The following is a 12,500-nucleotide window of genomic DNA, read 5'->3' on the forward strand; positions in this document are numbered from 1 at the left end:
GGAGGGAGGGAGGGGTGGAGGGAGGGAGGGAGGGAGGGATGGAGGGGTGGAGGGAAGGATCAAAGGTGAGAGAGGAAAAATGGATGAAAGCATGAATGGATGAAGGGATGCAGGAGCAGTAAAGGATGAGGAATGGAGAGGTGATCCCTCTCTCCCCCCTCTCTCCTCTCTCCCCCCCCCTCTCCCCCAGGGTATGAAGTACCTCCACCACAGGAACGTGTACCACGGCCGTCTGAAGTCCAGGAACTGTGTTGTGGACGGGCGCTTCGTTCTCAAGGTGACAGACTACGGCTACAACGAGGTCCTGGAGACCCAGAAGTTCCCCTACCAGCAGCCCCCTCCAGAGGGTGAGCGCTGTGTGTGTGTGGACGTGGGACTGTGTGTGTGTGTGTGTGTGGGCATGGGACAGTGTGTGTGTGTGTGGGCGTGGGACTGTGTGTGTGTGGGCGTGGGACTGTGTGTGTGTGTGTGGGCGTGGGACTGTGTGTGTGTGTGTGTGTGGGACTGTGTGTGTGTGTGTGTGGGCGTGGGACTGTGTGTGTGTGTGGGCGTGGGACTGTGTGTGTGTGGGCGTGGGACTGTATGTGTGTGTGTGAGAGAAAAGATGTGTGTGTGTGTGTGTGTTAGGAATAGATGTGTGTGTGTCTGTGTGTTAAAGCCCTCTACCTCTCCACTGCAGAGCTGTTGTGGACGGCTCCAGAGATCCTCCGAGGTCCGATCCCTGGCTTCAAGGGCAGTCTCCATGGCGACGTCTACAGCTTCGCCATCATCATGCAGGAAGTGGTCATGAGGGGCCCTCCCTTCTGCATGATGGAGCTCTCTGCCACAGGTACGAGCACACACACACACCACACCCCCGATATATGTACACACAACCCCTCCCCACACACACACATACACACCTCAACATACACACAAACACACTCACACAAACCTAGACTAGACCTAGAGGTAAACACAATCAAAAACATTCAAGCCAGCTCAGCCGTCCGAGAGAGCTCCCTCGAATGTCCTTGACTCCCGGAACAGCAACGCTCTTCCAGATCCTCACCCCTCCCCCCGCCTCCCGCCCCCTGCAGACATCATCCAGAAGGTGCGCAGGCCCCCCCCCTTGTGCCGGCCCCTGGTCTCCCCAGACTACGCTCCCATGGAGTGCATCCAGCTCATGAAGCAGTGCTGGAACGAACAGCCAGATAAGAGACCCGTCTTCGACGAGATCTTCGACCAGGTACACACTCCCTCCCTCTCTACCTCTCCCTCTCTCTAGTCTCTACCTCTCTCTCTACCGCTCTCTCCAGTCTTCACTTGTCTCTCTACCTCTCTCTATCTCCTGTCTCTACCTCTCTCTCTACCGTTCTCACTCCCTCTCTCCATCCCTCTCTTAATCTCTTCCAACTCCCTCTCTCTCCCCCTCTCCCCTCTCTCCCCTTTCTCCCCCTCTCTCCTCCTCTTCTCTCCCCTTTCTCTCCCTCACTCCACCTCTCCCTCTCTCTCTCTCTCTCTCTCTCCTCCTCTTCTCTCCTCTTTTCTCTCCCGTCCTCTCGTGTGTCTCAACACACCTTCCCCCCCCCCCCCCAGTTCAAAAACATCAACAAGGGGAAGAAGACGAACATCATCGACTCGATGCTGCGCATGCTGGAGCAGTACTCCTCCAACCTGGAGGAGCTGATCAGGGAGAGGACCGAGGAGCTGGAGATAGAGAAGCAGAAGACTGAGAAGCTGCTCACACAGATGCTGCCCCCGTGAGCCTCCCTCTCTCATGTCTCTTACTGTCTCTCTCTCTCTCTCTCTCTCTCTCTCTCTCTCTCTCTCTCTCTCTGTGTGTCTCTCTCTTTCGCTGTGTCTCTCTCTCTCTCTCTCTCTCTCTCTCTCTCTCTCTCTCACACACACCTGTGTAGCCCCCGTGCTGACCCTGTCGTGTGTGTGCAGGTCTGTGGCGGAGGCCCTGAAGTTGGGCTGCACGGTGGAGCCTGAGTACTTTGACAGCGTGACGCTGTACTTCAGCGACATCGTGGGCTTCACCACCATCTCAGCCAACAGCGAGCCCATCGAGGTGGTGGACCTGCTCAACGACCTCTACACCATCTTCGACGCCATCATAGGCAACCACGACGTCTACAAGGTGCAGGGGGCGAGAGAGAGAGAGTGTGTGTGTGAGGGTTGGTGTGGGTGTCTCTCCCTCGCTTCCTCACTAAACTTTTCTCTCCTTCACTCTCGTGTCCCCTCCTCTTCTCTCTCCTACCCCCACCTCTCCCCCCTCCCCCATCCCCCCTCCACCCCCCCCTCCCCCTCCACCCACCCCCCTCTCCCCCCCCCCTCCCTCTCAACCCCCCCCTCCCCCTCCACCCACCCCCCTCTCCCCCCTCCCACCCTCCCCTCCCCCTCTCCCCCCCCCCTCCCCCCAGGTGGAGACGATAGGGGACGCCTACATGGTGGCGTCTGGTCTGCCCGACTCCAACGGCAACCGCCACGCGGCGGAGATCTCCAACATGGCGCTGGACATCCTGAGTGCTGTGGGCACCTTCAAGATGAGACACATGCCTGACGTCCCTGTGCGCATACGCATAGGCCTGCACACAGGTAGGACACACACACACTGGCCTGCACACAGGTAGGACACACACACACACACTGGCCTGCACACAGGTAGGACACACACACACACACACTGGCCTGCACACAGGTAGGACACACACACACTGGCCTGCACACAGGTAGGACACACACACACACACTGGCCTGCACACAGGTAGGACACACACACTGGCCTGCACACAGGTAGGACACATACACACACACTGGCCTGCACACAGGTAGGACACACACACACACACTGGCCTGCACACAGGTAGGACACACACACTGGCCTGCACACAGGTAGGACACATACACACACACTGGCCTGCACACAGGTAGGACACACACACACTGGATGAACAGTCTTCAAGGTTGAATCTCACTAAGAGCTTGAAACTTGTGTGTGTGTCTGCCTCTGTGTGCGTGCCTCTCTCTGTGTGTGTGTGTGTGTGTGTGTGCCTCTCTCTCTCTCTCTCTCTGTGTGTGTGTCTCTCTCTGTGTGTGTGTGCCTCTCTCTCTCTCTGTGTGTCTCTCTCTCTGTGTGTGTGTGCCTCTCTCTCTGTGTGTGTCTCTCTCTGTGTGTGTGTGCCTCTCTGTGTGTGTGTGTGTCTCTCTCTGTGTGTGTGTGCCTCTCTCTCTCTGTGTGTGCCTCTCTCTGTGTGTGTGTGTGTGTGCCTCTCTCTCTCTCTCTGTGTGTGTGTGCCTCTATCTCTCTGTGTGTGTGTGTCTCTCTCTCTCTGTGTGTGTGTGCCTCTCTCTCTCTCTCTCTCTGTGTGTGTGTGCAGGGCCGTGCGTGGCAGGCGTGGTGGGCCTCACCATGCCCAGATACTGTCTGTTTGGAGACACGGTGAACACCGCCTCCCGCATGGAGTCTACTGGGATGCGTATGTGTCACACACCCACACACACCTGCTCACACACACCTGTACACACACACCTGCACACACACGCCTGCTCACACACACCTGTACACACACACCTGCTCACACACCTGCTCACACACACCTGCTCACACACACCTGCACACACACACCTGCTCACACACACCTGCACACACACACCTGTACACACACACCTGCACACACACACCTGCTCACACACACCTGCACACACACACCTGTACACACACACCTGCACACACACACCTGCTCACACACACCTGCTCACACACACCTGCTCACACACACCTGTACACACACACCTGCACACTATCCTGCATCTACTGCAGATTCTATGATCAGATTCTACTGTCCTCTTCATGTCGGCAAAGAACCTTGAGCGCGTGTGTGTGTGTGTGTGTGTGAGCATGCCTGTGTGTGTGTGTGTGTGTGTACGAGCATGCGCGTGTGTGGGAGCATGCGTGTGAGGTGTGTGTGTCCTGTGTTGACCCTGTGCTGCAGCCTACAGGATCCATGTGCACAACAGCACAGTGAAGATCCTGCTGGAGCTGCAGGCTGGCTACCAGGTGCAGCTGAGGGGCAAGACCGACCTGAAGGTGACCCTCCCACTACCCTGACCCCTCACACCACTACCCTGACCCCTCACACCACTACCTTGACCCCTGACCCCAGTCTACTACCACAATGGTCTAACAATGATTTGTCCCCATTTCTGTCTCTGTCCATCTCTTTCCCTCTATCTCTTTATCCATTCATCTCTCTCTCTCCATCTCCCTCTCATGCTGTCTCTCTCCCTATCCCTCTCTCTCTATCCATCTCTTCTTATTCTCTCTCTCTCTCTCTCTCTCTCTCTCCCTCCCCCCCCCCTCTCTCTCTCTCTCCCTCCCTCCCTCCCTCCCTCCCTCCCTCCCTCCCTCCCTCCCTCCCTCCCTCCCTCCCTCCCTCCCTCCCTCCCCCTCTCTCCCCCTCTCTCTCTCTCTCTCTCTCTCTCTCTCCCTCCCTCCCTCCCTCCCTCCCCCCCCCCCCTCTCTCTCTCTCTCTCTCTCTCTCTCTCCAGGGGAAGGTTACGGAGGACACCTACTGGTTGATAGGAAGAACAGGCTTCACCAAGCCCCTCCCTGTTCCTCCTGAACTCAAGTCAGGGTAAGGACTGCCGCCCCCCCCCCCCCTCTCTCTTCCGTCTCTCTCCAATCACCTGTCTCCCCCGCTGTGTGTGTGTGTGTGTGTGTGTGTGTGTGTGTGTGTGCTGGCTTGTTATGTAAATGTGTACTGTGCATTTGTGGCTGTGTGTGTGACTGGGTCTGTGTAACAGTGTGTGTCTGCATGTATCTCTGAGCGAGGGACTGCACATGTGACGGTGTGTGTGTGTGTGTGTGACTTTGTGTGTGTGTGTGTTTGCCTTGTTGATCCCACCTCTTGCTGATTCCACAGGCAAGTGCCCCACGGGCTACAGATGGAAGAGATAGCCCAGTACAAGAGACGGAAAATGGAGAAACAGCAACAGCTTGCAAAGAAGAATAACTGACGATCATTATCAGAAGGTAATGTTATGCATGGAAAATGTATAACATTACTAGGTTATAGGGTTGATCTTATTGGCCTTTTTTCTTGTTTCTTTTTGAGAGGGGGGGGGGGGTGGGGGTGGGGGACTTTTATTGTGAAAGATTTTTCACAATAAAACATTTTATTTGTATTCTTTTTGAAGGGGGATGGGCTTTTCCCAGTCATATTGACTTGTTGGTTTTACTGACAACAACAAGAAACTCAGTTCTTCTACTTTACAAGTTAAGTTGCACCTCCATCACTAAAACCCCCCCACACACACACTCGGTCCTGCTACTTTGAGAGTTTACCTGATTTACCTGATATAGTGCAAGACACACTGTGTGACGCGAGACACCCCCCCCATGCTGTGGCTGCTGGTCCTCAACCAATCAGTGCTCTGCCAATCAGTCCTCAACCAATCAGTGCTCTGCCAATCAGTCCTCAACCAATCAGTGCTCTGCCAATCAGTCCTCAACCAATCAGTGCTCTGCCAATCTGACCAGGTAAGCAGATGGGTGCCGTCCTGCCTCCGCGCGTGGGCGTTCCCACGGTGACGCACCCGTCTGCGTTCCCACGGCGACGCACCCGTCTGCGCGCCCTCAAAACATGCGTTCAGCCCGTTCGCTTTACATCATGCTGCTGGCTCCGAAGGTCCCAAGGGGACAAGCTCATGAAGTCACTGGAACACGTCAACGCAGTGAGGGGTGTTGGTGAGGAGGTGAGTGAGACGGAGATCCTAACAAGGCCTGTGTGTGTGTGTGTGTGTTCCAGACCCGAGATGTCCAAGGACTTCAGGCTGATGCTCCACAAGGCGGTGAGGAAGATCTCCACCGTGCGGCAGGTGGCCCAGGTCACCATGGTGGACGAGGGCAACGAGGTCATGCTGCGGCACCACTGAACCTCCCTCATCGCGGCCCTCATCCTCGCCGCGGCCCTCATCCTCGCTGTGGTCGTCATCCTCGCCGTGGCCCTCATCCTCGCCGTGGTCGTCATCCTCGCCGCGGCCCTCATCCTCGCTGTGGTCGTCATCCTCGCTGTGGTCGTCATCCTCGCCGCGGCCCTCATCCTCGCCGTGGTCCTCATCCTCGCCGTGGTCGTCATCCTCGCCGCGGCCCTCATCCTCGCCGCGGCCCTCATCCTCGCCGCGGCCCTCATCCTCGCCGTGGCCCTCATCCTCGCCGTGGTCGTCATCCTCGCCGCGGCTCGGTCGTCGGGTCGTGCTCGGTCTTCGTCAGCGCGGCGGAGGAGCGTCTTCGCCGTCGTCTTCGTCGTCATGGAGAGGAGGAGGCGAAGGGAAGGAAGAAAAAAGAGGGGAGGGGGGATAAGAAAGACATACTGTCAGTTTCACATCCCTCTGTCTCCTTTTCCCCTCTTTCTAATCCTTCCTTCTCTGCCTTCTCTCGTTCAGTCTTTCACCTCTCTCCTCCTTTCACTTCCTCCTCTCCTCTCCCTGTTCCTCCTCTGCCTCAAACACCTGACCTACTGACTCCTCCAGTCAGCAAGTTTCATGCGCTCACATGAGTCATGCTGTGTTGCTTATAGACGGTGGCATGTCTGTGTTTATTTAACCTAAAGTAACTTCTCTCCGATAGCTCTTAGTAGTAGATGGTAGGTGGCGACTTAGATGTATGACACACAAATGTGTCCATCCCAAAGTGAGTCATTTTTACCTCTTAATCAGTGGTTCTTAACCCTGTCCTCAGGGAAACCCCTGCCCCTGTTTAAATGTTTCCCTGCTACAACACACCTGATTAGAATAAATGGGTCGTTATCTAGCTCTGTAGAAGCCTGGAAACAAGCAGGCATTTGAAGCCGAGAAACATCTAAAACATGCAGGACAGGGGTTCCCTGAGGACAGGGTTAAGAACCACTGCTCTAAATGAACAGAATTTAGAAAACTGGTGGTTTTACAGTTCCGAAACTAGTGTTTTAAAGTTCTGATTGTTTTAAATGTTCTGGTTGCTCGCCAGAAACAGTGTTGGAGACCCCTTTTCTGACGTGTTTGTGGCGCTGTGTAACTAAGTATTACAGGCGATGCGTTTGAGTTACCGTGTTAACTGCCGCTGTAGGGTTTTTCTAGGACCAACAGCGCCTTCTGGTGGTTAAATCGAGTCATCAGATGGTGAGTTAGATGTCTGCGATTAAACTGCACTAGGAGGTAGTCAGCCAGCCTACCAGTCATCCAGTCAGTCGGCTAACTAGGCAGCTAGCCAGCGAAGAAGTTAGCTAATTAGTCAGTCAAACAGGAAGTTGGCCAACCGGTCCACTGGAAGGACACATCGGTCATTCCTCACCAGATTATAATCCCTGTTTAAACCTGCTCATACTCTGTCTATATAATAGCTGTGGCAGATTATCATACAAGATGACTGACAGGGCGGCTAGATAACAGGAATATGTAATATAGGGGCACTCTAGGTGCAATTTTGTGTATGCATGGGGAACTGTTAATAAAATAAATAACTTCTATTTTATGAATATACTGTACTATATATCTCTAAATTGTAGGTATTGTCCTCAAATTATCTAAAATGCAGGTTGTATATAACTCAAACAATTACAGAAGGATGTGTGTGTGTTTGATATATGTTTCTGTATTATATGGTCTACCAATAAATAAACAAGGATTGCTTCTTGTGGAGTTGGTGTCATGTGCTACCGTGCCCAGCAGATGGCGCTGCAGATTCCCTTCAAAATCTGTCTGCAATCGATACCACTCCAATACGACAAAACAGACATTATGGTATTGGATTAGCCAGGGGGTGAAGATAAAATCATATATGTTAAAAACATTTTCCTTCTTTACAGTACTCAGTACTCAAGAGTAATAATGTTTTCATAAAATGTATAATATAATGGGAAAGATAACCGTCAAGTTTTATGCAGCCTCAGAAATGTGCATAAACGAGACATAACCAAACACGGCAGGGACTGTATGCGAGTGTACAGCCGGATGATAAGTAGTTCTACATGTAGAACAGCTCTCTAGTGAGAGAAGCCAGGCTAATTACACGGCACCGGTAGAAAACTACGCTACATTAGCATACACACACCTAATTCACAAACACTCACGCGCGCTCAGTTGTCTCCTTATCTGCCTCTATGACTTTAATGTTTTACAACTCATTTAAGGTCAATGTGACCACCCCACACACTTCCCAGGTCGCACAAACACACACGTTTCAGTTTCTCCTTTTCTCATGTGTCAGGCGGCATTACATTTAGAAGGTTTACAGTTATTTCATTATAGGATATGTAATATGGCAGTTTAGTATAACACTATATACACACTGTGTGTGTGTGTGTGTGTGTGTGTGTGTGTGTGTGTGTGTGTGTGTGTGTAAGAGTCTTCACTGAACATGAGAATGTGACATGTAAGAGAATGCCAAGTCTCTCGAAGTGGCCTTCGGCTGTACTGGAATCAGTTTACCATATCTTAATCCCGTCGATTGCCGTGGGATAGACCATGTGATTAACTGATCTGAGATGTGTGTCTGGTCGTACTTTAACCCTGTACCGGAGGTGGGGAGGGGGGTTCACCTTCGTACAAGACCAAAACAGCACAGCCAATGGCCCATGTGGCCCAACGCTGATTGGATTTACAAACCATCAGTCAAAACAATTTTCCATTGAGGGGCTGAGTTTAAACAAACGCCTATTGATATCTTTGTAATGATTGGCTAGTCAAAAGTCAATCTGAGGCTAAACGAACCCGCCCCCTAGGACTCCAGTGAAACTCCGTGCAATTCGATTGCTCAATCGTATTGACGTAAAACACTAATAGACCTCTGCGATTGGTTTAATACCCTGTCACTGGGCGTCAATCTCACCCCTTAGCCAATGGCCATCGCCGTCTGGCCCTTTGTTCCTCCTGCTAGTCGCTGACGCACAGGTCACGTGTTGTTTGTGCTCTGGTCTAGAGAGATGTGTACAGAGGGGCGAACAGCCTGGTAGTCAAACTAGCTAGCTCGGATTCTACCGATTATAGAACCGGGGGGGAACGTGGTCATGTTGCAAACGGTGGGCTTTATTTCGTAAAAGCCCATATTGGAATAACGTTTTTTTTTTTGTTCTAATCGGAAGGAGGTTCGGGCCATTGTAACGGAATAAGGGATTGCTTGGATTTTAACATCGAGCCCGTGCAGCGGGGACTCCGGAGCGTTGCCTCCCGAAACAAGAATGGGGACTTGGTCCACACGGTTGCTTAGATAGACTGGCCTTTGATAGCGTTCTCTAATGGCAAATTTCACGAATTACCAGGAGAGCCGGGGCGCAATGTTGATGTTGGAGCAAAGGGCAATCGGTACGAAACCAGCCGCTACTGCGGCCAACGGCGACACCTCGGTCGGGGAACCCCCTTCTCCGTTAATTAATATCGGCGGCGGCGGCTCCCGTTTCCATCAACACTTGCCGCCCTCGAATCACCACCATCACCACAGCGGCCACCTTCTTTACCCTCAGACCATACAGCCAAAGGATCAACAGCACCCACTAGCTCACCACTACCAGGTCGCCCAGCAGCAACACCTCTCCGGCGAACACATTCAGGAGTCCCCGGTAAGAAAATCCTCTTCTTCGTCTTTGAACCTTGTACACGAAGACCCTGTAGCTGCCGTTGCTACCACTAGCCATGCATACGCCGCGTCCCTGAGCGGCACCCCTTCGATAGCCGCTAGTGCTAACGTCAGCGTCTCTACCTCAGACGTTGTGGACGATATTCGGAAGTGTGGCTACCTGCGAAAGCAGAAGCATGGACACAAGAGGTTTTTTGTGCTTCGGGCTGCGAGCAATCTAGGCCCCAGCCGGCTGGAATACTATGACAGTGAAAAGAAATTCCGGAATTGCCTGCGGTCTGCTGCCGCGGCCGCTGCTAGCGGTGCGGTCGCCCCATCTCCCCCTAAACGGGTTATTTACCTCTACCAGTGTTTCACCGTGAACAAAAGGGCGGATTCGAAAAACAAGCACCTCATTGCTCTGTACACTAAGGACGAGTACTTTGCTATCGTGGCCGAAAACGAGCAGGAGCAAGAAGATTGGTACGTAGCGCTTAGCGAACTGATGAGTGAGGGGAAAAGGGGACACCTGGACTCTGACGATCTGGATGACGGTTACGGCACCGTCACCCCCGGTACGGTGTTCAAGGAGGTGTGGCAAGTGCACGTGAAGCCTAAAGGACTGGGTCAGACGAAAAACCTCACAGGCGTGTACCGTTTATGCCTCTCCACCAAAACGATTCACCTGGTCAAGCTCAACTCCGAAACCCCCTGCGTCAACTTGCAGCTGATGAACATCCGGCGATGCGGGCATTCCGAGAGCTTCTTCTTCATCGAGGTGGGTCGTTCCTCCTCCATAGGACCCGGGGAGATATGGATGTACGTGGACGACTCCGTGGTCGCCCAGAACATGCACGAGACCATCCTGGAGACCATGAAGGCCCTAAAGGCCTTCTCCGAGTTCCGCCCCAGGAGCAAGAGCCAGTCGTCGGGAACCAACCCCATCGCTTTCATCACTACCCGCCGTCACCTAGGCAACCTGCCGCCGAGCCAGACGGGCCTCCAGCGCCGTTCGCGGACCGAGTCTGTGGTCGGGACTCCGCCTTCCAGCAAGAGCACGGGCGCCAGCGGGTACCGCTTCCGCACGTCCAGCGAGGGCGAGGGGACGATGAACCGGCCATTCCGCTCCGTCACCGGGAGCCTCGTCCACCTCAACTCCGCCCGGCTCCACCTGGGACGCCAGGAGGGCGGGGCCGGGAGCACCGGGAGCTCCACCGGTACCGGCGGAGGAGGAGGAGGCGGTAGCAGCGGCAACCGTTACGTCCGGGCCTTACCGGGCTCCACCTACCACGCGCGCTCCGCCTCCCTCCCGGTGTCGCACTTCCCCTCGGCCACCAGCCCGGTCAGCGTGTCCAGTAGCAGTGGCCACGGCTCCGTGTCCGACACGCTGACCCGCCCTTCCTCCGCCTCCATCTGCGGCTCGCCCTCCGACGGCGGCTTCAACTCCTCCGACGAGTACGGCTCCAGCCCCGGGGACTTCCGCTACTTCAGGGTGCGCTCCAACACCCCGGACTCCTTGGGCAACACGCCGCCCATCCGAGAGGAGAACTGCCTGAGCGACTACATGGCCATGGGCTGGCACCGCGAGGCGTTCGGCGCCGCCGGCAACGGCGGGGCCGAGACGCCGAGAGACGAGGGTGCGTCGGCCGAGGACGAGCGGTCCTCGTCGTCCGCGAGGAGGCGGACCCACTCCTTCTCCAGGCCGGCGGCGGGGGGTGCCAGTGGCGTGGCGGTGTACCAGAAGATGACCCAGACGGCGTTCTCGCAGGACGAGGGCATGGGGGAGGGCCTCTCTCTGGGACGGCCCCCTTCGTCCTCCTCGTCCTCCCTCCGCTCCGACTACAGCTCCTGCTCCGAGCACAGCCAGAACCGCCCGGCGCCGCCTCGCCTACACCCCGCCCCCACCTCCTCGTCCACTGAGGACAGCGGTTACGTGCCCATGACGTGCGGCGTCGCCACGGCTTCGCCCAGGGACGCGCCCCCCCCCGACTACATGCCTATGCAACCTGGCTCATCCCACCCTCACCCCCGCCTCTCCTCCTCCCCTCTGCTCCACAGCCCCGTCCTCTCCCGGCGCTCCCCCCACCCTCACCCCCAGCCCACGGACTCCCACGGCTACATGATGATGCTACCGGGGGGAGGGCACTCGTCCTCCCCGCTGCAGGCTTCTCCCAGCCCCCAGAGCAGCGGCGGCACGGCAGGGGGGCCCGGAGGTAGCGTTAGCGCTAACGCTAGCGAGCGTCCGGAGAACGGGGAGTACATGGATATGTCGTACAGCGTTGGAGGAGGAAGAGGAGGAGGAGGGGGGAGGAAGGTCTCCAACGAGGGCTACTTTGCACTGAGTACCCCGGACACGCCGAAGTCTTACAGCCCTTACTTCTCCCTCCCCCGCTCCTACAAGGCCCCCGCCAGGGAGCCGGACGAGAAGGAGCTGGGGGAATATGTCCCCATGTGCTCGCCGGCCAAACCGATGTATTCCTCCTCCTCCTCCGCCTCGTCCTCCGCCTCCTCCTCCACCCCGGAGAAGAGGGGCGGGATGGCGGTTGGCACCCCTCCGTCTCACCCCCCTCCCCCGTACGGGGCGCAGCACGTCACGGGGGTCGACCGACGTGTGGTACGACCCAACCGTCTCCAACTGGGCAGGCGGAGCTTCCACGGGTCCCCGGGAGCCGGCGGTGCGTCGGCCAACGGCAGCCCCGCCCACGCCGCCGCCGTCTCCGCGGCAACCGAGGGCCCCTCCAGCCCCGGGGAGTACATTAACATTGAGTTCGGGGACCAGTACCCCTCCTCCTGCTCGCTCTCTGCCCAGGAAGGGGCTCCCTCGCTAGGCCCCAGGGACCCACAGCGCTCCCCCCCCCAGGCCCCGGCCCCCCAGCAGGACTACATGAGCGTGGACGTGGTGCCCAAGAGCCAGAGCCCTCGACCC

At 55.9% G+C, this 12,500-nt stretch overlaps 2 protein-coding genes across 2 annotated transcripts in view; both read left to right on the forward strand.

Moving 5' to 3' along the window:
• gc2 (guanylyl cyclase 2) overlaps positions 1 to 5,919 on the forward strand; it is an 8,522-nt gene extending 2,603 nt beyond the window's left edge. Inside the window, 10 exon segments of the mRNA XM_067262004.1 lie at positions 191 to 347; positions 680 to 829; positions 1,080 to 1,228; positions 1,579 to 1,742; positions 1,930 to 2,122; positions 2,406 to 2,580; positions 3,363 to 3,461; positions 3,978 to 4,072; positions 4,534 to 4,619; positions 5,793 to 5,919. Coding sequence (XP_067118105.1) covers positions 191 to 347; positions 680 to 829; positions 1,080 to 1,228; positions 1,579 to 1,742; positions 1,930 to 2,122; positions 2,406 to 2,580; positions 3,363 to 3,461; positions 3,978 to 4,072; positions 4,534 to 4,619; positions 5,793 to 5,919 — 1,395 coding nt within the window.
• A 3,110-nt stretch (positions 5,920 to 9,029) lies between these two features.
• LOC136967755 (insulin receptor substrate 2-B) overlaps positions 9,030 to 12,500 on the forward strand; it is a 9,430-nt gene continuing 5,959 nt past the window's right edge. Inside the window, exon 1 of the mRNA XM_067261673.1 lies at positions 9,030 to 12,500. This exon is cut by the window's right edge and continues 775 nt beyond it. Within this exon, the coding sequence (XP_067117774.1) occupies positions 9,258 to 12,500 (3,243 nt within the window). The 5' untranslated portion in view covers positions 9,030 to 9,257.

Source organism: Osmerus mordax, chromosome 23 (assembly GCF_038355195.1).
Source record: "Osmerus mordax isolate fOsmMor3 chromosome 23, fOsmMor3.pri, whole genome shotgun sequence".
In the NCBI taxonomy this organism is placed as follows: Eukaryota; Metazoa; Chordata; class Actinopteri; order Osmeriformes; family Osmeridae; genus Osmerus; species Osmerus mordax.